General features: G+C 40.0%; 1 protein-coding gene across 2 annotated transcripts in view; it reads right to left on the bottom strand.

Moving 5' to 3' along the window:
- Window positions 1-14,795, bottom strand: part of NPHP3 (nephrocystin 3) — a 54,243-nt gene extending 39,448 nt beyond the window's left edge. Inside the window, exons 1-6 of one of the 2 annotated variants that reach the window (XM_018051255.1) lie at window positions 14,340-14,795; window positions 12,363-12,488; window positions 11,494-11,644; window positions 9,532-9,702; window positions 8,203-8,336; window positions 6,399-6,559 (exon numbers count right to left, since the gene is read on the bottom strand). In XM_018051255.1, coding sequence (XP_017906744.1) covers window positions 6,399-6,559; window positions 8,203-8,336; window positions 9,532-9,702; window positions 11,494-11,644; window positions 12,363-12,488; window positions 14,340-14,735 — 1,139 coding nt within the window. In that variant the 5' untranslated portion in view covers window positions 14,736-14,795. The remainder of the gene's footprint in view (window positions 1-6,398; window positions 6,560-8,202; window positions 8,337-9,531; window positions 9,703-11,493; window positions 11,645-12,362; window positions 12,489-14,339) is intronic. The other variant, XM_005675605.3, reaches the window with a different exon arrangement.

The raw sequence follows: 26,255 nt of genomic DNA, 5'->3' as shown, positions 1-26,255 counted from the left end.
GTTTGGTACTTTCTTTTGGATTTTTTTTCTTTTTCCTTTGTCTCCTTTTCTGTCCTTTCCCCTCAACCCATCCTGTTGTAGTTGTTGATTTTATTGGCATCATGAAATCTAATTAAGCTTTTGATTTTTTTTTTTTCCAATCACGATTTTCCTTGTTATAAACCTCTGCTTCTATGTTGGGCTTTTGCAGTTCTGTGGAGTTTTCCTTTTTTTCTCTCCTCTTTTTTCTTTTTCTCCCCCTTTTCTCTTCCCTTTTTTCCTTTTCTCCTTTTTTAATATTAGTTTTTTTAAACCTATTATTATTTCCCTACATTTATTCTTTGCTTGCTTTTCCTACTGTTCTTTGCACATTGAAGTTAAGCTTTAGTGTATATAAGTCTCCTTTATCTACCTCTATTTAACTTTGCATGTCTATTCTTTCTTCCCTTTCCTCTCAACATATTTGTTAGTTTTATTTTCATTGCTTTATTCCCCACTTGGCACCTTGCTTTAGTTTTGTTTTCTAGTTTGTGCTTTAGTTAGCTTAGTTCTTAACCGTTAGATATAATTTTTGTTTTCTTTGTTTGCTTGGTCAATCTATTGAACTTTATTTTTCTTGGACTGTTTTGATTTTGCTTATGGGTGTATATGTATATGTGTATATTCCATTATTTTAATTATTATTTGCCTGATTTTGTAACTGCCATTTATCTGGGGTTCATCTTTGGTTTCTTGTTTTTGGGTATTTGTTTTAATCTCACTTAATGCCATAACAAGCCACTTGTGGAATCTTTGATCCTGACCAGAGATCAAGCCCTGAGCCTTTGGAGTGGGAGCACTGATTCCAAGACCCTAGACTACCAGAGAACTAACCCTCTGGAGTATCAAATAGTGAGAACTCCTGCAAAGGAAACAACTTGAATACAAGACCCAGCATCACCCAACCACCAGTAGTACCCTATGAAGGACACCTCATCCAAACAACAAACAAAAATACAAACCCAGTCATCAGCAGACAGGATTACCACCTCACTCAGCCTTGCCCATCAGAGGAAATACAAACAAACAAACAAAATTTCCCACAAATCTCACCCTATACAAAGCTTACACAAACCACTGCACCAACTATAGTGGGGCGGAAACCAAAAGGAAGAAAGAATTCAACCTTGAAGCCTGGGGAAAGGAGACCTCAAACAGTAAGTTTAAATAAAAATAATGAAAAGGAAGAAAAATAATACACAAATGAAGGAACAAACTAGAAACACAGAAGTCCAAATAAGTGAAGAGGAACCAGGCAAACTAGCTGAAAAACAATTCAGAATAATGATAGTAAAGATGATCAAAAACTTTGAAAACAGAAGAGAAAATGCAAGAATCAATTAACAAAGACCTAGAAGAATTAAAGAATAAAGATACAGAGACAAACAACACAATTACTGAAATTAAAAATAGAAGGAATCAATAGCAGAATATCTGAAGCAGAAGAAGGAATCAGCACGCTAGAAGATAAAATGGTGGAAATAACTTCTGAAGAGCAGAATAAAGTAAAAAGAATAAAAAGAACTGAGGGTAGTCTCAGAGACCTCTGGGACAATATCAAACACATTAACATTCAAATTATAGGGGTTCCAGAAGAAGACGAGAAAAAGAAAGGGTATGAGAAAACTTTTGAAGAGATTAGAGTTGAAAATTTCTCCAACATGGAAAAGGGTTTGTCAATCAAGTCCAAGAGGTGCAAAGAGTCCCATACAGGATAAATCCATGGAGAAACATGCCAAGATACACACTAATCAAAGTAACAAAGATTAAACACAAAGAAAAAATATTAAAATCAGCAAGGGAAAAGCAACAAGTAACATACAAGGAAACCCCATATGTTTAACAGCTGATCTTTCAGCAGAAACTCTGCAGGCCAGAAGGGAATGGCAGGATATATTAAAAGTACTGAAAAAGGAAAAATCTACAACAAAGATTACTCTACCCAGCAAGGATCTCTTGGATCTCTTGGATCTCTTTCAAAACTGATGGAGAAATCCAAAGCTTTTCAGACAACCAAAAGTTAAGAGAATTTAATACCAACAAACCAGCTTTAAACAAATGTTAAAGGGACTTATATAGTCAAGAAATTCAAGAGAAGAAAAAGATCTGCAAAATAAAACCACAAAAAATTAAGAAAATGGCAATAGGAATATATATATATATCAATAATTACTTTAGTGTAAATGGATTAAGTATTCCAATCCATTCAGACTGGCTGAACGGATACAAAAACAAGACCCATTTATATGCTGTTTACAAGAAACCCATTTCAGACCTAAAGACACATGTAGACTGAAACTGAGAGGATGGAAAAATATTTTCCATGCAAAAGGAAAACAAAAGAAAGCTGGAGTAACATCCTCATATCACACAAAATAGAATTTAAAATAAAGAATATTACAAGAGATAAGGAAGGACACTACATAATGATCAAGGGGTCAATCCAAGAGGAAGACATAACAGTTGTAAATATCTATGCACCCAACATAGGAGCACCTCAGTATGTAAGACAAACATTAATACATAAAAGGCGAAACTAACTATAATACAATACGGTTACTATTGTAGGAGACTTTAACACCCCACTCACAAGAATGGACAGATCATCAAAACAGAAAATTAATAAGGAAACATGCCTTAAATGATACATTAGATGAGATGGATCTTATTGATATCTTTAGGACAGTCCATCCAAATGCAGAAGAATACACCTTCTTCTCAACTGCACATGGAACATTGTCCACGATAGACCACATATTGGGTCACAAATCAAACCTCAGTAAATTTAAGAAAACTGAAGTCATATCAAGCATCCTGTCACAATGCTATGAGACTAGATATACAAGAAAAAAAAAAGTAAAACATAAAACACATGAAGATTAAATGTTTCTAAATAACCAACAGTTACTGAAGAAATCAAAAGGGAAATCAAAAAATTTCTAGATTCAAATGACAATGAAAACATGACAACTCAAAACCTATGGGATGCAGCAAAAGCAGTTCTAAGAGGAAAATTTATAGCAATACAATCCTGCCTCAAGAAACAAGAAAAACATTGAATAGGCAACCTAACTCTACACCTAAAACAACTGGAAAAAGAACAACAACAACAAAAAAAACAAAACAAAAAAAAAACAAACATAGCAGAAGGAAAGGAATGATAAAGATCAGAGCAGAAATAAATGAGAAAGGAATGAAAGAAACAATAGTAAAGATTAATAAAACTAAAAGCTGGTTCGTTGAGAAGATAACCATAATTGACAAACCTTTAGCCAGACTCATCAAGAACAAAAGAGAGAAGAATCAAATCAACAAAATTAGAAATGAAAAAGGAGAGGTTAAAACAGACAATGCAGAAATGCAAAGAATTATAGAGATTATTACGAACAACTATATGGCAATAAAATGGATAACCTGGAAGAAATAGACAGATTCTTGGAACAGAAACAGAAATTATGAACAAGCCAATTACAAGCACTGAAATTGAAACTGTGATAAAAAATCTCCCAAAAAACAAAAGTCCGGGACCAGATGGTTTCACAGGAGAATTCTATCAAACATTCAGAGAAGCACTAATGCCTTTCCTTCTAAAACCCTTTCAAAAAATAGCAGAGGAAGACTTCCAAACTCATTCTACGAGGCCAACATCACCCTGCTACCAAAACCAGACAAAGACAACCCCCCAAAAGAGAAAAATACAGGCCAATATCACTGATGAACATAGATGCAAAAATACTCAACAAAATTCAGGAAACAGAATTCAGCAACACATTAAAAAGCTCATACACCATGATCAAGGTGGGTTTATTCCAGGGACGCAAGGATTCTTCAATATACACAAATCAATGTGATAAACCATATTAACCAATTGAAAGATAAAAACTATATGATAATCTCAATAGATGCAGAAAAAGCCTTTGACAAAATTCAGCACCCATTTATGATTAAAACTCTTCAAACAATAGGCATAGAAGGAGCCTACCTCAACATAATAAAATCCATATATGATAAGCCTACAGCAAACATTATTCTCAATGGTGAAAAACTGAAAGCATTCCCCCTAAAATCAGGAACAAGACAAGGGTGTCCACTTTCACCACTATTATTCAACATCGTTTCAGAAGTCCTAGCTACAGCCATCAGAGAAGAAAAAGAAATGAAAAGAATCCAGATCAGAAAAGAAGTAAAGCTCTCACTGTTTGCAGATGACATGATACTGTACATAAAAAACCCTAAAGTTACTATCAGAAAATTACTAGAGCTAATCAGTGAATTTAGCAATGTCACAGGATACAAAACCAATACACAGAAATCACCTGCGTTTCTATATACTAACAATGAAACATCAGAAAGAGAAATTAAGGAATTAATCTTATTCACCATTGCAACAAAATAAAATATCTAGGAATAAACTTACCTAGAGACAAAAGAAGTGTACACAAACAATTATAAGACACTGATGAAAGAAATCAAAGATGACATAAACAGATAGAGAGATATTCCATGTTCCTGGGAAGGAAGAATCAGTATTGACTATACTACCAAATGCAATCCACAGATTCAATGTGATCCCTATCAAATTGCCAATGGCACCATTCACAGAACTAGAACAAAAAATTTCACAATTCATATGGGAACATAAAAGATCCCGAATAGCCAAAGCAGTCTTGAGAAAGAAGAATGGAGCTAGAGGAGCCAACCTTCCTGACTTCAGGTTATACTACAAAGCTACAGTCATCAAGACAGTATGGTACTGGCACAAAAACAGAAATATAGACCAATAGAACAAGACAGAAAGCCCAGAAATGAACCCACACATGTACGGGTACCTTATTTTTGACAAAGGAGATAAGAATATACAATGGGGCGAAGACAGCCTCTTCAATAAATGGTGCTGGGAAAATGGGGCAGCTACATGTAAAAGACTGAAATTAGAACACTTCCTAACACCATACACAAAGATAAACTCAAAATGGATTAAAGACCTAAATGTAAGATCAGAAACTATAAATCTCTTAGAGGAAAACACAGCCACAACACTCAATGATATAAATCAAAGCAAGATCCTCTATGACCCACCTCCTAGAGTAATGGAAATAAAAACAGAAATAAACAAGTGGGACCTGATTAAACTTAAAAGCTTTTGCACAGCAAAGGAAACTATAAGCAAGGTGAAAAGACAACCATCAGAATGGGAGAAAATAATAGCAAAGGAAACAACTGACAAGGGATTAATTTACAAAATACACAAGTAGCTCATACAACTCAATACCAGAAAAACAAACAACCCAATCAAAAAGTGGGAAAAAGATCTAAAGAGACATTTCTCCAAAGAAGACATACAGATGGCTAACAAACACATGAAAAGATGCTCAACATCACTCATTATTAGAGAAAAGCAAATCAAAACTACAATGAGATATCTCCTCACACTGGTCAAATGGCCATCATCAGAAAGCCTACAAATAATAAATGCTGGAGAGGGTGTGGAGAAAAGGGAACATTCTTGCACTGTTGGTGGGGATGTAAATTGATATAACCACTACAGAAGATGGTATGGAGATTCCTTAGATGACTAGGAATAAAAAAAAGCCACCATATAACCCAGCAATCCCACTCCTACCCATAAACCCTAAGGAAACCAAAACTGAAAAGGACATATGTATCCTATTGTTCACTACAGCACTATTTACAATAGCTAGAACATGGAAGCAACCTAGATATTCATCAACAGATGAATGGATAAAGAAGTATCCATTACTTTTTATAAATATAACACAATTGAAATTACTCAGTGATAAAAAGGAACACATTTGAGTCAGTTCTAATGAAGTGGATGAACCTAGAGCCTACAATACAGAGTGAAGTAAGTCAGAAAGATAAAGAAAAATATTGTATACTAATGCATATATATAGAATCTAGAAAAATGGTACCAAAGAATTTATTTGCAGGGCAGCAGTGGAGAAAGAGACATAGAGAATAGACTTATGGACAAGGGGAGAGGGGAGGAGAGGATGAGATGTATGGAGAGAGTAACATGGAAACTTATTTTACCATATGTAAAATAGATAGCCTATGGGAATTTGCTGTATGTTTCAGGAAACTCAAACAGGGGCTCTGTATCAACCTAGAGGGGTGGGATGTGAGGGAGATGGGAGGGAGGTTCAAAAGGGAGGGGATATATGTATACCTAAGGCTGATTCATGTTGAGGTTTGATGGAGAACAGCAAAATTCTGTAAAGCAATCATCATTCAATTAAAAAATAAATAAGTTAAAAAAACAAGAATGCAATTGGAACTTACGTTTCAAGTTCATTTGGCAACTTAATTCTATTTACAAATTTAACCCCTATAATAAATTATAGAATTTTCAGCTTACCTTGGTAAGGTTAAATGAATGAATAAGATAACTAACGAACTTTTCTCAATTTCCCATTTTCTTACAGCGAGGTATTGATTTTCAATATCTATTGGAAAATACACAGCATGGAAAAAGTATCCCATTGTCTCACACATTCTCTTAAGTTTAGGTGAGTAATCCTAAAAACAAATTGAAACATAGCAAATATCTTTCATGTGCAAATTGAAAGATAGCACAGCTTATTTAACTGAAGATCTAGTCAGCTTCATCTACTTAAAATAAAAAAAAACATGCTTTATCACAAGTTATGTTGGATATTCTCTGATTTAAAACTAAAAAAAATCATAATTACATTAAAAAAAAAATCTTTAAGAGGAAAGGCAAACTTCTTTATAAATTGAAAATAGTAATAGCTTAGCAGCTCGGCTATTTCCTAGTTCAGAAAATGATTTATCTCATAATAAAACTTAAAACAACAGGAGTACAGTATTAAGTTGTTTTGCTGTGGTATATATTTTTATTATTATTCTTACAAATAACTTCTGTTTATTGTTACAGGGTGACAAACATAAACCCATAAATTTATATAGTAAAAAGTGTCTGCCATGAACACTAAAGCAAACAGATATAAAATAAAAATATGCTGGTCTATTACAAATTATCAAAGAGCTGACTCATTTGAAAAGACCCTGATGTTGGGAAAGATTGAAGGCGAGAGAAGGGGACGACAGAGGATGAGATGTCATCAGCGACTCGATGGACATGAGTTTGAGTAAACTCCGGGAGTTGGTGATGGACAGGGAAGCCTGGCGTGCCGCAGTCCATGGGGTCGCAAAGAGTCGGACACGACTGAGTGACTGAACTGATGACAAATTAACTTACTTAGTAATGTTGATTATTACTATGCAATAAATTAGTAATTCCCTCAACATGTATTTGGGAATAATGTATACTCAGTTAGTGAGTAGAAGCTTTGGTTTTCAAAATACTGTGTCTGTTTACCAAAATTGAGTAATATCAAAAAGGAAAGCTAAATGGACTTATTAATCAACAATCCAGAGGATGTTAATATTGAAAGTATTGCATGTGCCACACATTTATTGAAAATTCAGTTAGAAAGGTAACTGGTGAACTTTTCTGCGAAGAGCCAGATGGCAAATTAATAATAGTTTAAGAAGCTGCCTGTTTCGGCAGAGGTTTTTGTGGTGCATTTAGGTGCCACTATAATTTTATTCTGCCATTAATGTGAAGCAACCAGAGACAATATGTTGTGTGTGGCTGTGTTCTAATAAAAATTTGTAGACAACAAAATTTGAATTTCATATGATTTTCACATCAAAATCTTCTTCTGATTTCTTTTTCAATCATTTAAAAACGCAGAAACCAATCTTAGCTCTAGGTTACGCAGTAACAGACTTCAGGCCAGATTTGACCAACAGGCTTTTGTTTGCTGACCCCTGCCTTAGATTAACCCCAATGGCTGCTGTGAAAAATTGAAAATCATGACAAGGGTTACATTTTGTTATAATCTGAAACAGATTCAAGAATAGGGCTGGCAGAGATTAACTAAAGCAGGCACAGCTAAACACTGTGGAGAATGTATAATGAAGCATTCAAAAGCATAAAGTTCCAAGGACTTAATTTGAATATACTGAAAATACTAAGACATTTTCTTAAGAAAAGCCCAAAATGCCTCCTACTCTTTAAGATGTAATCTTGTATGTAGTAAACTACCTTATTCAGATGCAGTAGTATCATAACCAGAATACAATATTAACTTGTATTTTAAATCAGTGAATACAAAATTTATAAATGTCCTCACCTTAAGGAAAAGATCCATTTCAGGCTGGGTTTCATCGGTATGAATGAGGTAACATCTGACAGTGTTACTCCATAGAGAATGTGAAAGCAAGGGGGTAACTTGTAATAAACTAGCCACAGCAATATCCCAGTCATCTGAAAATAAAATTTCTCATAAGTTCCCCAAAAGAATTATTAGAAGACCATATGATAAGATGTCTGAAAGTCTGAAAAAACACAACTGGCATCGTAGAACGATATCTTATCTCACTTGTAATACTGACATAACTTCTAGAATAACATATTAAAAGGCAATCAGTTCTCTAATCTCAAATTCTATCCTGGGGTTTAAAGCAATCACAGTCACCAGTGGTCTCTGCTGAGGTAGCCATGGCTCCAGTCAAATGTCAGGGAACTAGGCCACATGGGCTGTTCAGTTAGTTTGTAACCTGAGGAAGGCCTACATTCCCAGACTGGTTTTACTTATTATTCTTGAAATAGACCGAGTCAAAGAGAAAGTTTAAGAGTGGTATAAAATGAAAAGTAACCTAAAGATAGTGAGAATGACTATTTTAAGACATATTTGACTAATTGAAAATGCGTTATTTAAAAAATAATTTTCATTTTGCTGATAGATAAATAATTTCATAGTTTTAAGAAAAGAATGGAGCTATAATATCTCAGGTCAGCTGCGGCACTGAAATTCTGAACAGATCTTAAGAGCTGCTTTGAATACCAAATTATACAAAGATAATGAGTAAAACTGGGCTTCCCAGGCGGCGCTAGTGGTGAAGAACCCGCCTGCCAGTGCAGGAGACACAAGAGACGCAGGCTCGACCCCCGGGTCAGGAAGACCCCCTGGAGCAGGGCATGGCAGCCCACTGCAGTACTCTTGCCTGCAGAATCCCGTGCACAGAGGAGTCTGCCAAGCTGCAGTCCATAGGGTGCACGTGTGACTGAAGTGACTCAGCACACAGGCACACACAACGTTCCAACACCATCAAAGATGCAGAAGAAAAGACTGAAAACCACTGTGTTTCAGCTGATCTACAGTAAACTCTCACTACTCAACTAAAATGCCTGAGAATCCAGACCAAAATTTCCGTTAGTAGAACTCATTGGTCAGTCAGGCTGGGGGACACCATCTGATCCTGACGTGAATTATGTAACTTCATCCTTTCTGGTCAGTGACAAGTACCAGAACATACTGGCCTGACAGTGGAAGACACCCAGAAAACAAGTCTTACGCTCTGCTGATGGCAGTTCTCCCAGCACAAGACTGTAGTACACAAACAATCATTACCATTAACTAAGCTAATTAGCAAATGGCTAATTACCATTAGCCATTTACCTCTGTTGACATTAGCAAACGGTCCTTCCACGTCTATAGAACTGTGGGCAAACTCAGGGCCCCGGAACGATTGCTGAAGCTGGATCATACTCCCTATGGAAGGCTCACTTCCCAAGGCTCCACCAGTCCAATATTCGCACTGGGTTCCAGCAGCTGTAAAGCAGATTTCATCTGATGAAAACCAAATAATACTGAAACTTCAAAACCTTATCAAATATACTCAACAGGATTTCTAATCCAGAAAAGTACTATAAGATCATAAATACAACAAATATTAACACTTTGATTTCAAAATCAAAAGAATAATTCTGAAAGTACTTTGCCACCAACTTCTGGCATGTTCTAAGGTGGTAGTTAACACAGTTTTGGTTATCTCAATCTTAAAAGGGGGATTAAAGAGAGAAAGATGAAAAGAAATTAGGAATATAATAACCAAAGAAATTATAATAACAGAGAGAGGAATTAAAAATGCTCCCCAACAAAAATTTCTAAAAAACTTTTCTAACCATATGATTTAGGTATCAGTGTAAAATTTGAAGGGATGAATTTCAAAGGAAGACTATTACTGGCACACCAGCAATTGATATTGGTAATTCACTAGGATATGAGCCAAAGATGTAAAGAGTACATTCTCTTTAACCTCCCAGAGGAACAAAATTAATGTCTGAATTAATGAGTACTTACTAACAAACATTTTTAAAATAAGGAATATTTGCTATAACATGGAGTCCTTGACTAAACTTAAGTAAACTGGTATTTGGGTGACAATCTCTGGCAAAACTGATTTTTATTTGTAGGTGACAAATAATGAGCAATATTCCCTCAAGCATTCCTTCTTCATGTTTATATCAAAATAGGAAAAAAGACCCAGGAGAAAATATTAACTTGTTTTTATTAACTTGCCAAGAGAATTAGAATATAATAGTTTTGAAACACTATATTTTAACATATGTCAACACTGAAATAACCGCTAAGACTAATGTCTTAGTCATAATAAGCCATTAAGAATCTCTTCACCTTTTTTTCCTCAAAAGTTAGTAATAAAAGTCTCAGAATGCTGGTCAAATTTCAATGGTACTAAAATGCAAATTAAGAGGGGATTATCAATTGCCATATTTTACTCCAAAATACATTACTTTGGAAGAATATAATTACAGTTTTTTTATAAATAGGAGAGTGACCGCACCTTCCCACTACAGTTAAAATACAATATTGTTCAGTGTCAATCACACTTCATTATTATTTCCTATTAACATAGTGCACATTTTGATTCTATGATTCTGAGTTTTTCTTTATTTCTAGAAAGACATTTAATATGTTTAATTATAAAACAAAAACTTTAAAATATTTCAAAAAACTGTATTGGAAACCACTTGATGAAACATTATGTAGATACTCTGATAGCTGCAAGAAGACATCCATTATGTGGGAAAATGTGACAGAGACTACTAACTGTTGTCCAACATCCATTCTCTCCTTTCTTTAATGACACAACCCCAAACTTTACGTGCATACATGGCTCTTCTACTGATAATTACACTTTCCCATCTTCCTAGGTAGAGGAAGGTATAGGCCTGCATGGGGTTTGAGGAAGGTATAGGCTGATGGGGTTTGAGTAGGAGTAATGTGTATTATCTTTCAGATTGTGCTTTCAAGGAAAGTAATGTATTCCCCCACTCCCTCTAGCTAAATTGTAGATATGATGGGACTTGGAGGGGCCATCTTAGACCAGAGAGAGAAAAGCTATGGGTTAAGGTTGGCAGAGCAACAAAATAGAAGGAACCTCAGCTTCTACGCCATAGACTTCTACAGAAAAGACCTGTTATAACACGAGAAAGAAAGAGCAATTCTATTTGTAAGAGCAATTACTTATCAGTACAAGGATTCAAAGCTGGCTCTACAATCATTATACCTATTAATATTTTGATATCTCAAAACATTATAAATAGGAAATAAACTTACCAGTAACATCTGTACAGTTGTCATCTGAATCAGATTCTCCAGGATCAAATACATGGATCCCCTGAGCCTGTAGCCTCTGAAGTTTGCTCTCCAACTCTCGCTTGGCCCTCAATAAATCCTGAATTTCATTTTCCTTGGTCTCCCTAAAAATCTTTAAAAGATATATTTTAATTTTGAAATCCTTTTCCATAAGCAAAAAGTGATATCATCAACTTTTAAGGGAAAATTCTTTCATTCATAAAATCAATATTCATTTGGTACTTGATCTCCCTCTTTTGTAAGGCGAATACCTCTCTGTCACAGTTTTGTAACTGGAACCCAATGGAATTCCAGGAGGATATATCTAAGGTGTGGGGCTGCCATGTGTGCTACCTGATGTTTAGCAAATTTGCCCCCCTCCCACTTATTGTCCTCCTGGAGGAGGGCACGGCTACCCACTCCAGTATTCTTGACTGGAGAATACAATGGAGTGAGGAGCCTGGTGGGCTACAGTCCATAGGGTCACAGAGTCGGACACGACTGGACTGACTTAGCATGCACACTTATTGCCAGTAATGCCCTCCCAAAGGACACATCCCCAAATATTTCTACATGCTCTCCCCTAATACAAACACTTTCCTTCCCCTCCCCCACCCCCGACTAAAATGTTCACTTTTATACCTTTTCTTTGAAATTATCTCAAGTTTACCTGGTCCAACTCAAATACTTCTAAAGTAAAAAGTATTTACTTTTTATAAGACTTTAGCTCTTATACCTTTCATGACTCCTACATCATTTACTTCTATTTACTCATCACAGTATTATATGAAATCTTAAAATATATTGCTTTATTCCCTGTCACTTTGGGGATAAAAATGCATGAAATTTACCTTAAATTGCCTCTTAACTTTGTCTCTGTCATGTTCAAATGTAGCTGCTCTCTCCATTGCTTGGTATTTTGCTTCTAAAGCACTTTCCTTTTCCCGAAGTATCTTCTGGTAAGTTTTTTGAAGTGCCTGGAAATATTTTACCTTGTTATTTCTAAAAAATAGCATGCCTCCCAAATTTTACATTATGTTATATGCACATCGGGCTTCCCTTCTGGCTCAGGAGGTAAAAAATCTGCCTGCAGTGTGGGAAGACCTGGGTTCGATCCCTGGGTCCAGACGATTCCGTGGAGAAGGAAATGGCAACCCACTCCAGTATTCCTGCCTGGAGAATTCCATGGACAGAGGAGCCTGGCAGGCTATAGTCCATGGGGTAGTCAGGCTTGACAGAGCAACCAACACTCTCATATACATATTACATGTCTCAGAATATCAACAGTCTAGTTTTTCACCAGTTTTCAAGAACTGCATACTGCCATTCTATTCAAACATATAATGGGGAAAAAACCCTGCAAATGTGCTTGAATTATAAATGAAGATATTCAACATTAAGCTTTCAATGGAAATTAATACTTTTTCTTTGAAATACTGCACCAGTTCTGAATCTTCACTACAACTCAGTTTTCCCACCTTTAAGAGAACAAATCACAATTTATAAGATTTAACCCGAAGGATAATTATTTCTGTGAGACTGTGCACTCCTTGGCTCCATGTCTCACTCCTCTTGCTAGCTCCAAGGCTGATACACTGCAGGTCTTCAGTAAATGTCTGACTGAATGGATAAAATAAATATAGGGTGTGTGTGTGTGTGTGTGTGTTTTAAATGCCTAGGTATATGAAAAAGGAAGAAAAAAGGTTACATAAGAAATCAGGATTGGTAACAGAAATAACCTGGGACTGGAACATTTGTCACCCCTGTGCACTCTGTCCTGTTGCAATTGCATTTGGTGGGGGGGCAGGGTCTTAAACACCTACGAAGGGTTTGATGAGCTGCCTCAACAGGATGTCGCCAAAGTCTTTTGTGTCTCTGTGTGGTCCTGGCAGACCCACTTCCCCGGAGATTAGCATTTGGTGCTGCTCTGTGTTTAGCCGCTGAGTCGTGTCCGACCCTTTGCAACCCCATGAACTGTAGCCCGCCAGGCTCCTTTATACATGGAGATTCCCAGGCCAGAATCCTGGAGTGGGTTGCCATACCCTCCTCCAGGGGATCTTCCCGACCTAGGGATCCAGCCAGGGGTTCCTGCATTGCAGGCGGATTCTTTACCAGGGCTTCTGTGATAGCTCAGTTGGTAAAGAATCCGCCTGCAGTGTAGGAGACTCCAGTTCGATTCCTGGGTCAGGAAGATCCCCTGGAGGAGGGATAGGCTACCCACTCGAGTATTCTTGGGCTTGGATAGGCTACCCACTCGAGTATTCTTGGGCTTCCCTTGTGGCTCAGCTGGTAAAAAATCCGCCCGCAATGCGGGAGACCTGGGTTCAACCCCTGGATTGGGAAGATCCCCTGGAGAAGGGATAAAGCTACCCACTCCAGTATTCTGGCCTTGAGAATTCCATGGACTATTAAGAGTCGGACACGACTGAGAGACTTTCACTTTCACATTTTCTTTACCAGCTGAGCTACCAGGGAAGCCCCGAGCATTTGCTGCTCCGGGCTAACAGCTTCAAGGTGTCTGAATGAATGGCCCAAAGACAGAAAAAAAAAAAAAAGGTGGGGAGGTGGGGGGAGCCGGTGGTTCCTAAAGAATCAGTTTAGACGGCAAGGCAGTATGTTCTCTCAAAGTAAAATGCAGAGCAGTTTCTGCTTAACTTTCAAAACTTCTTGGTTTGGAGATGAGGCAGGACGGACAAGGGACGAAGTCAGGCGTTCAGGGTCCAGTTGGCAGTGCCGCCATGCGGCTGCGGGGCGGTGGGCAGACGGCCCCGGGCCTCAGTTCCCAGGTGTCGCGGTCATCTCCGGTGAGTGCCCGGGCACAGCATTACCTGCAGCTCGGCCCGCAGCCGCTTGTTCTCCGTGTCCAGCTTGGCCTCCCGGCGGCCCATGGATAACAACTCTTGGTTCTTGCTGACCCGGAAGATCTCGTACTCCTTCTTCAGCCTCTCGTACTCAGCAGCCGCGTATTCCAGCTCGGGCACCGACGAGCCAGTAGACTTGAAGCTGGCCCCTAGCAGCCCGCCGCCGCCCGCTCCACGGGGCAGCGAACCGGGCCCGGCTCCCGCAGCCGCCACACCCGCGGCCCGGCGGAACGAGCTGCGCAGCAGGCGGGCCTTGGGCTTCACCTCCACCGGGATCTCGCAGGCCTCGCCGCCGCCCGCCCCATACGTGTCCTCGATCACCTCCCCACCCGCGGGACTCACGAGCGACGAAGCGGTACCCATGGCGCCGGCTGGCGCTGCTAATTGCCAGCAGGGTACGAGGAGGGGGCGGGACACGACCAGATAGACGAGGCGGGGCAGCAGGAAGGGGCGGAGCGAGCATATCAAGGAGGGGCGGGCCAGTGGGCGGGCAAGAAGGACAGGGCGGGGCCAGAGGAGCAGAACGGATGGGGCGGGGCGGGACGGGACTGGGCTGGGCTACGTAGCCGAGCCGGCCAGCGGGTTGCTGGGCGATCGGCGTGGCGCGCAGACAGCAGGGATGTGGCTCTGGCCCGCCACTGCACTTTGTCAGTGCCTACGGGAGGGCGCAAGTAGGCTTCTCACAGTTCCCTCTATCTGGCCAAGACTTCCCCACGGGTGCGTGCCTCACATCGAGCTCTGGCCTGGGTCCCATGTAGCTCAACTTCTGTTGCTGCAGTTTATATGCTGCGGCCTTTCCAGACGCTGCTCTCCTCTCCGAAGGTAGTTTGCATGCGTGTGTGCTCAGCCGCGTCCCACTCTTTAGGATCCCATGGACTGTAGCCTGCCAGGCTCCTCTGCCCATGGGATTATCCCTGCAAGAATACTGGAGTGGGTTTGCCTTTTCCTCCTCTAGGGGATCTTCCCGACCCAAGGATCGAACCCAAAGGCAGTTAGGAAGTCAGAAATTTATTGAGCGACTGCTATATGCCTCTCATTAATGGCAACCCACTCCAGTGCTCTTGCCTGGAGAACCCCAGGGACGGAGGAGCCTGGTGGGCTGCCGTCTATGGTGTTGCACAGAGTCGGACACGACTGAAGCGACTTAGCAGCAGCAGCAGCAGCAGCAGCATGCATACATCTCTCAGAATGCCTGCAGTTGGAATAACCAGAGAGACATAGTATCAGCCAAGACAATGTTTCTAGGTTTTACAGACTGGGACCACCAGTTTCACCTTAGACAAAGTGAAAGTTCAATTTTTTTTTGCGACGTGGGACATTGGAGACCTGCATTTCAGAAGAATATGGTACATTTAACCCATTAAAGGAAAGGGTCCACTATGAGCCATATCATAAAACATGAAGAGATGGGGAACAGTTTTAAACTTTTAAGTCAGGGAAAGAGTGGGGTTGTCATCTTCTTGCTTATGCTGTCTTGTGCTCTTGCCCCTCTGCCAAGTTTCTAACCTCTCCAGGTTTGGAACCCTTGGTAGGAGGACAGGTAATAGTCGCTCAGTAGTGTCCAACTCTCTGCGATTCCATGGACTGCCGCACAGCAGGCTTCCTGTCCTTCATCTCCTGGATCATGCTCAAACTCTTGTCCATTGAATTGGTGCTGCCATCCAACCATCTCGTCCTCTGTCGTCCGCTTCTCCTGACCTTTATCATTCCCATATCACAGTGTTTTCCAATAAATTGGCTCTTCCCATCAGGTGGCCAAAGTAGTGAAGCTTCACTTCAGCATCAGTCCTTCCAGTGAATATTCAGGGTTGATTTCCTTTAGAATTGACTGGTTTGATCTCCTTGCTCTCGGGGGTACTCGCGTGAGTCTTCTCCAGCACCACAACACGAAAGCATCAATTCTTTGATGCTCAGCCCTCTTTATGGTTCAAATCTTACAAAAAACCATAACTTTGACTATAAGGACCTCCTTTTAATATGCTGTCTACATTTGTTATAGCTTTTATTACAAGGAGCAAGTCTTTTAATTTCATGGCTGCAGTCACCAATGCAGCCTGCATTGATTTGGGAGCCCAGGAAAATAAATATGTCACTGTTTCCATTTTTTTCCCCATCTCTTTGGTGTGAAGTGATAGGACCAGAAGCCATGATCTTAATTTTTTGAATGTTGAGTCTTAAGCCAGCTTTTTCTGTTTTTTCACCTTCATCAAGAGACTCTTTAGTTCCTCTTCACTTTCTTTCATTAGAGTGGTGTCATCTGCATATCTGAGATTATTGATATTTCTCCCAGAAATCTTGATTCCATCTTGTGCATCATTCAGCCTGGCATTTCACATGATGTACTCTGCATAGAAGTTAAACAAGCAGGGTGACAATAGACAGCCTTGACGTACTCCTTTCCCGACTTGGAACCAGTCCATTGTTCCATGTCTGGTTCTGACTACTGTTTATTGACCTGCATACAGGTTTCTTAGAAGGCAGGTAAAGTCTGGTATTCCCATCTCTTGAATTTTCCACAGTTCATTATGACCTGTGTAGTCAAAGGCTTTAGCATAGTCAGTGAAGCAGAAGTAGATGTTTTTTCTTGAATTCTTTTGCTTTTTCTATAATTCAGCAGATGTTGGCGATTTTTTCTCTGGTTCCTCTGCCCTTCCTAAATCCAGCTTGTACGTCCGTAAGTTCTCAGTTCACACAATGTTGAAGCTTAGCTTGAAGGATTTTGAGCCTTACCTTGCTAGCATGTGAAATGAATGAGATTGTGTGGTAGTTTGAACATTCTTTGACATTGCTCTTCTTTGAGACTGGAACAAAAATTGACCTTTACTGGTCTTGTGGCCACTGCTGAGTTTTCCAAATTTGCTGACATATTGAGCGCAGCACTTTAACAGCACCATCTTTTAGGATTTGAAATAGCTCAGCTGGAATTCTGTCATCTTCACTAACTTTGTTCATAGTAATGCTTGCTAAGATCCAGTTGACTTCACACTCCAGGATGTCTGGCTCTAGGTGAATGGCCACAACATCATGGTTATCTGGGTCATTAAGACATTTTTTGTACAGTTCTGTATAGTCTTGCCACCTCTTCTGCTTCTGTTAGGTCAGTACTGTTTCTTTCCTTTATTGTGCCCATTTTTGCTTGAAATGTTCCCTTGGGTATCTCTAATTTTCTTGAAAAGATCTCTAGACTTTCTCATTCTATGGTTTTCCTCTGTTTCTTTGCATTGTTTTCTTAAGAAGCCTTTCTTAACTCTCCTTGTTTCTCTTTGGTACTCTGCATTCAGATAGGTATATCCTTCCTTTATTCCTCTGCTTTTCACAGCTCTTCTTTTCTCAGCTATTTGTAAGGCCTCCTCAGACAACCGTTTTGCCTTCTTGCATTTCCCCCTGCCTTTGGAATGTTTTTTTCACCACCTGCTGTACAATGGTATGAACATCCATCCATAATTCTTCAGTCACTCTGAAAGGACCAGCTCCTAGTCCCTTGAATCTATCCATCACCTCCACTGTATAAAATCATAAAGAATTTTATTTAGATCATACCTGATTGGCCTAGTGGTTTTCCCTAATTTCTTAAATTTGAGCGTGAATTTTGCAATAAGGAGCCTTCAGTCAGCTCCAGGTCTTGTTTTTGCTAACTGCATAGAAATTTTCTCTCTTCAGCTGCGAAGCATGTAATCACTCTGATTTTGGTATTGACCATCTGGTGATGTCCATGTGGGGAGTCATCTCTTGTGCTATTGGAAGAGGGTGTTTGCTATGACCAGTGTGTTCTCTTGGCAAAACTCTGTTAGCCTTTGCCCAGATTCATTTTGTACTCCAAGGCAAAACTTGCCTATTACAGATATCTCTTGACTTCCTACTTTTACATTCCAGTCTCCTGTGTTGAAAAGGACATCTTTTTTTAGAACAGGATTGTTCAAATTCATCTTCTTTGGTATTAGTGATTGGGGCATAGACTTGGATTACTGTGATATTGAATGATTTGCCTTGGAAATAAGCCTGAAATCAATCTGCCATTTTTGAGATTGCACCTAAGTTCTGCATTTCAGATTCTTTCTTTGACTATGAGGGCTACTCCATTTCTCTAAGAGATTAGATATCATGGTCATCTGAGTTAAATTTGCTCCTTCTCATCCATTTAGCTCAGCGAATCATAAAATGTTCATTTCACTCTTGCTTTTGCTCCTGTTTGACCACTTCCAACTTACCTTGATTCATGGACTTCATATTCCACGTTCCTATGCAATATTGTTCTTTATGGCATGGGACTTTACTTCACCACAAGACACATCTACAACTGGGTATTGCTTCTGCTCTGGGTCAGCCTCTACATTCCTCCTGGAGCTATTTTTCTGCTCTTCTCCAGTAGCATATTGTATACCTATTGACCTGGGGGCTTCATCTTTCAGTGTTATCCTCATCCATCAGAGGGCAGAATGAAAACCACAATCACAGAAAACTAACCAAAATGATCATGTGGATCACAGCTTTGTGTAACTCAATGAAACTATGAGCCACGCTGTGTAGACTCATCCAAGACAGACAGGTCATGGTGGAGAGTTCTGATAAAATGTGATCCACTGGAGAAGGGAATGGCAAACCACTTCAGCATTCTTACCTTTAGAACCCCATTATCAGTATGAAAAGGCAAAAAGATATAACACTGCTAGATGAACCCCTATGTCAGTAGGTGTCCAATATGCTCCTGGAGAAGAGTGGAGGAAAAGAAAGGAAGGAAAAAAGTCTAAATTGATTAGCAGGAGAAGCTGAGCTTTGCTACAATCTCAACAGAGGACTTAGCCAGGCTACAGGAAGTGTTGAACCTGACCCTGCAGAATTTTTCTAATTTTCCTAAACTGGGACTTTATACCCCTATACCATCTAGTTATCATCTTTCTTCAGGCAAAACAATCCCCAGGAGACTGATGGTGGGGGAATGTCTGCTGGCGTCACTCCCAGTGGTTGGAGAAACAAGTCTTTCAGGCATCACATCTACCACAACACAAGACACTCTTCACCTCCAAGAACTCTGGAAATGCAGGCCAATTCTCACTCCTTCCATCACAGTAGCTAGTCATCTTTTCTTTGACCCTTTAGATTTTCTTCAGGTGGGAGTGCAGACACTAGACCCTTATGTTCTTCAAACTCCAAGAGATACATATTAACTTCTTCAAATAATCTCCTGAGATAAGGAAAGTGCATCAGCTGGAGACGTCCACTATTATGCTTGAATAATAGAGTAAAAGGCCATCACTCATTTCCTCCAAACCAATAGCAAACTTCCCATAGCTTGTGGAGTAAATTCAGATTCTGCAGCCTTGGAACAGTGCCCTGGAGCAATGGCTCTCCTCTCCTCACCTCCAATTTGTCTTGTAACATTCCTCTACCCATGTTCCTCCACACTAGCGGGCTGATTTTCTTCTGGTCCTTATACCAACATAGTTTCTATTTCTTTTCAGTACTCTGCCAACCCTCATTTCTTTCAAAGTCTGACTTCTTTGCCTAATAAACTTTCACTGGACAATCATACCTTTCAAGAGTTTATCTTATTAATAGTTTCAATTCAATAATCTTCATCTTTGTGCAAAGATCTGTACTTAACTTTTTCTGACCTTGTTCTCCATTAATTGTGTCTCCATTCTATCTCTCTTGGTGTTTGGTAGTTGTTACTGTTTTGAGGCTATTTATTGCTTAGATTCATCACCAGCAACCTTACTGGACACCTGCTGAGAATATAATGTAGCACAAATGACTGATGACCCAAAGAAATGTCAAATGTGGCTGGGGTTCTCCAAAAGCATAGGAGTTGTCACTGCCTTCTCTAATAACCTTTGCATAGTTTTGCCTCCAAAACAAATCCAGGTTTGCTGAGACTTCTTTCTATATAGTGGTTACTGGCTACCTTCTCATCAAGGAAAATATACTCATCAAGGACAATACATTTCTCATCCAGGACAATATACATCAGCACAGATATTGACCCTGGATACCTGTTGGCTACTGCCTAACTGACCTAACTGAGTGAGTGGGCCCAGAGGTGATCAGTTAAAAGGTGTTAGCAGACAATCAATGTGGTTGGTTTCCAACACTTTTTAATCCTAAACTTACCATAGCATCTGTTCCAATTTTCAACCTTATAATTTTTTTTCCCTTCTGTATGCTGAATTTATGCCACAAACCTCAGTCTGCATTTTGAAAGGATAATTTTGAATACAGAATGATGGTAAGGATTGAGGAAGCTTATGGCCAATTAAAGATGGCCAAAAAATGTTAAATACTCTATTCATTGTAAAGTGAGGTTTATGATGAAGACAGGCTACATAATTTGTGGGTGGCAGTGCAAAATGAAAATCTAGTGACCTTCATTCAAAAATTATAAAGAATTTTAAAATAGCAATAAATGAAGAACGGAATCCTTTTGAGTTCATATCCCTATTCAATTGCCCTTGAGTTTTTCCAGAGGGCTGTATGCCCATTACTCTACTCTGTTTATTGACTCCTCTCCTTGAATCTGGTTGGGCTCTGTAAAACTGCTTTGGCCAATAGACTATGGCAGAAATGACTGTGCCAGTTTCTGAGTCCATACCTTAGGACAATGGCAGCTTCCACTTCCTGTGCCCTGAAGCACTTGAAACTTTGAGCTGCCATGTAAGGAGATCTATTACCTCAGCCAAAACTACCAGACTGGTAAGCTTGTGTGTAGGCATTCCAGGCAACAGTTGCCCAGCCTTCCAGCCAAGGCATGTGAAGTGAAGCCATCTGGGACTCTTCAGGTTAGCCTATTTGCCAGCTGGATACTACTAAGTGACTTGAGTTGGCACCACAAGGAGAGTAGAAAAATCACCCAGTCAACCTCCGCCCAAGTCCTGAAATACAGAATCATGAAATATATATAATTGTTGGTTTAAGCCAATGAATTTGAGGATAATTTCTTCTTATACTGAGAGCAAGAGAAAAATTTCCCCACATTTGGTGAAGGTAGCTTGTAAAATTAGTAAATAATGCTGCCATCTTTTAAACAATGTGATTTGTAGAGTAAATATCAGTTGTGTAGGTTAGTATAGGTTTGGTACCCAGACTGTGAATCTCAAAATCCCTTGGGATGTTTATTGAGATCCACTAAGGTTTAATTTCTGAGACTGGAGCTTGCAGATCTGCATGTTTAGTTGTCTCCCAAGTGACACATACTTTAAGATCTCATAGCCACTGAGTTTGCATAAAAATTCTGTCTCAGTTCAGCTCAGTCGTGTCCGACTCCTTGCGACCCCACGAATCGCGGCACACCAGGCCTCCCTGTCCATCACCAACTCCCGGAGTTCACTCAGATTCACGTTCATCGAGTCAGTGATGCCATCCAGCCATCTCATCCTCTGTCGTCCCCTTCTCCTTCTGCCCCCAATCCTTCCCAGCATCAGAGTCTTTTCCAATGAGTCAACTCTTCGCATGAGGTGGCCAAAGTACTGGAGTTTCAGCTTTAGCATCATTCCTTCCAAAGAAATCCCAGGGTCGATCTCCTTCAGATGGACTGGTTGCATCTCCTTGAAGTCCAAGGGACCCTCAAGAGTCTTCTCCAACACCACAGTTCAAAAGCATCAATTCTTTGGCACGCAGCCTTCTTCACAGTCCAACTCTCACATCCATGGATGACTACTGGAAAAACCATAGCCTGAATAGACAGACCTTAGTTGGCAAAGTAATGTCTCTGCTTTTGAATATGCTATCTAAGTTGGTCATAACTTTTGTTCCAAGGGGTAAGCGTCTTTTAATTTCATGGCTGCAGTCACCATCTGTAGTGGTTTTGGAGCTCCCAAAAATAAAGTCTGATACTGTTTCCACTGTTTCCCCATCTATTTCCCATGAAGTGATGGGACCAGATGCCATGATCTTCGTTTTCTGAATGTTGAGCTTTAAGCCAACTTTTTCACTCTCCTCTTTCACTTTCATCAAGAGGCTTTTTAGTTCCTCTTCACTTTCTGCCATAAGGGTGGTATCATCTGCATATCTGAGGTTATTGATATTTCTTCTCGCAATCTTGATTCCAGCTTGTGTTTCTTCCAGTCCAGCGTTTCTCATGATGTACTCTGCATAGAAGTTAAATAAGCAGGGTGATAATATACAGCCTTGATGTACTCCTTTTCCTATATGGAACCAGTCTGTTGTTCCATGTGAAGTTCTAACTGTTGCTTCCTGACCTGCATACAGATTATTCAAAAGGCAGGTCAGGAGGTCTGGTATTCCCATCTCTTTCATAATTTTCCACAGTTTATTGTGATCTACACATTCAAAGGCTTTGGCATAGTCAATAAAGCAGAAATAGATGTTTTTCTGGAACTCTCTTGCTTTTTTGATGATCCAGCGGATGTTGGCAATTTGATCTCTGGTTCCTCTGCCTTTTCTAAAACCAGCTTCAACATCTGGAAGTTCACGGTTCATGTATTGTTGAAGTCTGGCTTGGAGAATTTTTAGCATGACTTTACTAGCATGTGAGATGAGTGCAATTGTGCGGTAGTTTGAGCATTCTTTGGCATTGCCTTTCTTTGGGGTTGGAATGAAAACTGAACTTTTCCAGTCCTGTGGCCACTGCTGAGATTTCCAAATTTGCTGGCATATTGAGTGCAGCACTTTCACAGCATCATCTTTCAGGATTTGAAATAGCTCCACTGGAATTCCATCACCTCCGCTAGCTTTGTTCGTAGTGATGCTTTCTAAGGCCCACTTGACTTCACATTCCAGGATGTCTGGCTCTAGATAAATGATCACACCATCATGATTATCCAGGTCGTGGAGATCTTTTTTGTACAATTCTTCCATGTATTCTTGCCACCTCTTCTTAATATCTTCTGCTTCTGTAAGGTCCATACCCTAACAATGATCTACTTTGTTCCTACACAGTGTGGTCCAGCAGCAACATCACCTTAAAGCAGCATCCCCAACCTTTTTGGCACCAGGGACTAATTTCGTGGAAGACAATTTTTTCCATGGACCGGGGGTGGGGAGGATGGTTTGGGGGTGACTCAAGTGAATGACTTTTATTTTGCACTATATTTCTAGTCTAATCCTGGCACTGATCTGACAGGAGGCAACAGTCTGCAGACTGGAGGCTGGGTACTCCCTACTTTAAAGCTTATTAGGAATCATTCTAATGATTCTGAGAGGAGCTACTCCACATTCAATGTCAGGAGGGGCGGCAGTGAGGAGATACCCCTCGTCAAAGGTAAGGAGCAGTGGCTGTGCTTTGCTGGAGCAGCTGTGAAGAGATATCCCACATCCAAGGTAAGAGAAACTAAAGTAAGACGGTGGGTGTTGCGAGTGGACATCAGAGGGCAGACACACTGAAACCATAATAACAGAAAACTAGTCAATCTAATCACACGAGGACCACAGCCTTGTCTAACTCAATGAAACCAAGCCATGCCGTGTGGGGCCACCCAAGATGGGAGGGTCATACTAGAGAGGTCTGACAGAATGTGGTCCACTGGAGAAGGGAATGGCAAACCACTTCACTATTCTTGCCTTGAGAACCCCATGAACAGTATAAAAAGGCAAAATGATAGGACACTGAAAGGGGAACTCCCCGGCTTGATAGGTGCCCAATATGCTACTGGAGATCAGTGGAGAAATAACTCCAGCAAGAATGAAGGGATGGAGCCAAAGCAAAAATAATACCCAGTTGTGGATGTGACTGGTGATAGAAGTAAGGTCCGATGCTGTAAAGAGCAATATTGCATAAGAACCTGGAATGTCAGGTCCGTGAATCAAGGCAAATTGGAAGTGGTCAAACAGGAGATGGCAAGAGTGAACGTTGACATTCCAGGAATTAGCGATCTAAAATGGACTGGAATGGGTGAATTTAACTCAGATGACCATTATATCCACTACCATGGGCAGGAATCCCTTAGAAGAAATGGAGTAGCCATCATGGTCAACAAAAGAGTCCGAAATGCAGTAATTGAATGCAATCTCAAAAACGACAGAATGATCTCTGTTCATTTCTAAGGCAAACCATACAATATTACAGTAATCTAAGTCTATGCCCCAACCAATAACGCTGAAGAAGCTGAAGTTGAACGGTTCTATGAAGACCTACAGGACCTTTTAGAACTAACACCCAAAAAGATGTCCTTTTCATTATTAGTGGATTGGAATGCTAAAGTAGGAAGTCAAGAAACACCTGGAGTAACAGGCAAATTTGGCCTTCAAATGCAGAATGAAGCAAGGCAAAGATTATTAGAGTTTTTCCAAAGGAATGCCCTGGTCATAGCAAACACCCTCTTCCAACAAGACAAGAGAAGACTCTACACAGGGACATCACCAGATGGTCAACACTGAAATTAGATTAATTATATTCTTTGCAGCCAAAGATGGAGAAGCTCTATACAGTTTTTTCTCTATACAGCAAAACAAGACCAGGAGTTGACTGTGGCTCAAATCATGAACTCCTTATTGCCAAATTCAGACTTAAATTGAAGAAAGTAGGGAAAACCACTAGACCATTCAGGTATGACCTAAATCAAATCCCTTATGATTATACAGTGGAAGTGAGAAATAGATTTAAGGGCCTAGATCTGATAGATAGAGTGCCTGATGAACTATGGACATTGTTCATGACATTGTACAGGAGACAGGGATCAAGACCATCCCCATGGAAAAGAAATGCAAAAAAGCAGAATGGCTGCCTGGGGAAGCCTTACAAATAGCTGTGAAAAGAAGAGAGGGGAAAAGCAAAGGAGAAAAGGAAAGATATAAGCATCTGAATGCAGAGTTCCAAAGAATAGCAAGAAGAGATAAGAAAGCCTTGCTCAGAGATCAATGCAAAAAAATAGAGGCAAGCAACAGAATGGGAAAGACTAGGGATCTCTTCAAGAAAATTAGAGATACCAAGGGAACATTTCATGCAAAGATGGGCTCGATAAAGGACAGAAATGGTATGGACCTAACAGAGGCAGAAGATATTAAGAAGAGGTGGCAAGAATACACAGAAGAACTGTACAAAAAGATCTTCACAACCCAGATAATCATGATGGTGTGATCACTTATCTAGAGCCAGACATCCTGGAATGTGAAGTCAAGTCGGCCTTAGAAAGCATCACTACTAAGAACAAAGCTAGTGGAGGTGATGGAATTCCAGTTGAGCTGTTTCAAATCCTGAAAGATGATGCTGTGAAAGTGCTGCACTCAATATGCCAGCAAGTTTGGAAAACTCAGCAGTGGCCGCAGGACTGGAAAAGGTCAGTTTTCATTCCAATCCAAAAGAAAGAAATGTTCAAACTACTGCACAATTGCACTCATCTCACATGCTAGTAAAGTAATGCTTAAAATTCTCCAAGCAAGGCTTCAGCTATATGTGAACCATGAACTTCCTGATGTTCAAGCTGGTTTTAGAAAAGGCAGAGGAACCAGAGATAAAATTTCCAACTTCCTCTGGGTCATGGAAAGAGCAAGAGAGTTCCAGAAAAACATCTATTTCTGCTTTATTGACTATGCCAAAGTCTTTGAATGTGTGGATCACAATAAACTGTGGGAAATTCTGAAAGAGACGGGAATACCAGACCACCTGACCTGCCTCTTGAGAAACCTGTATGCTGGTCAGGAAGCAACAGTTAGAACTTCACATGGAACAACAGACTGGTTCCATATAGGAAAAGGAGTACGTCAAGGGAGTATATTGTCACCCTGCTTATTTAACTTCTATGCAGAGTACATTATGAGAAACGCTGGGCTGGATGAAGCACAAGCTGGAATCAAGATTGCCAGGAGAAATATCAATAACCTCAGATATGCAGATGACACCACTCTTATGGCAGAAAATGAAGAGGAACGAAAAAGCCTCTTGATGAAAGTGAAAGAGGAGAGTGAAAAATTTGCCTTAAAGCTCAACATTCA

This window comes from Capra hircus, chromosome 1 (assembly GCF_001704415.2).
Source record: "Capra hircus breed San Clemente chromosome 1, ASM170441v1, whole genome shotgun sequence".
NCBI classification, from domain to species: domain Eukaryota; kingdom Metazoa; phylum Chordata; class Mammalia; order Artiodactyla; family Bovidae; genus Capra; species Capra hircus.
Note: the sequence above shows the minus strand (reverse complement) of the source record. Positions and strands in the feature narration are given on the sequence as shown.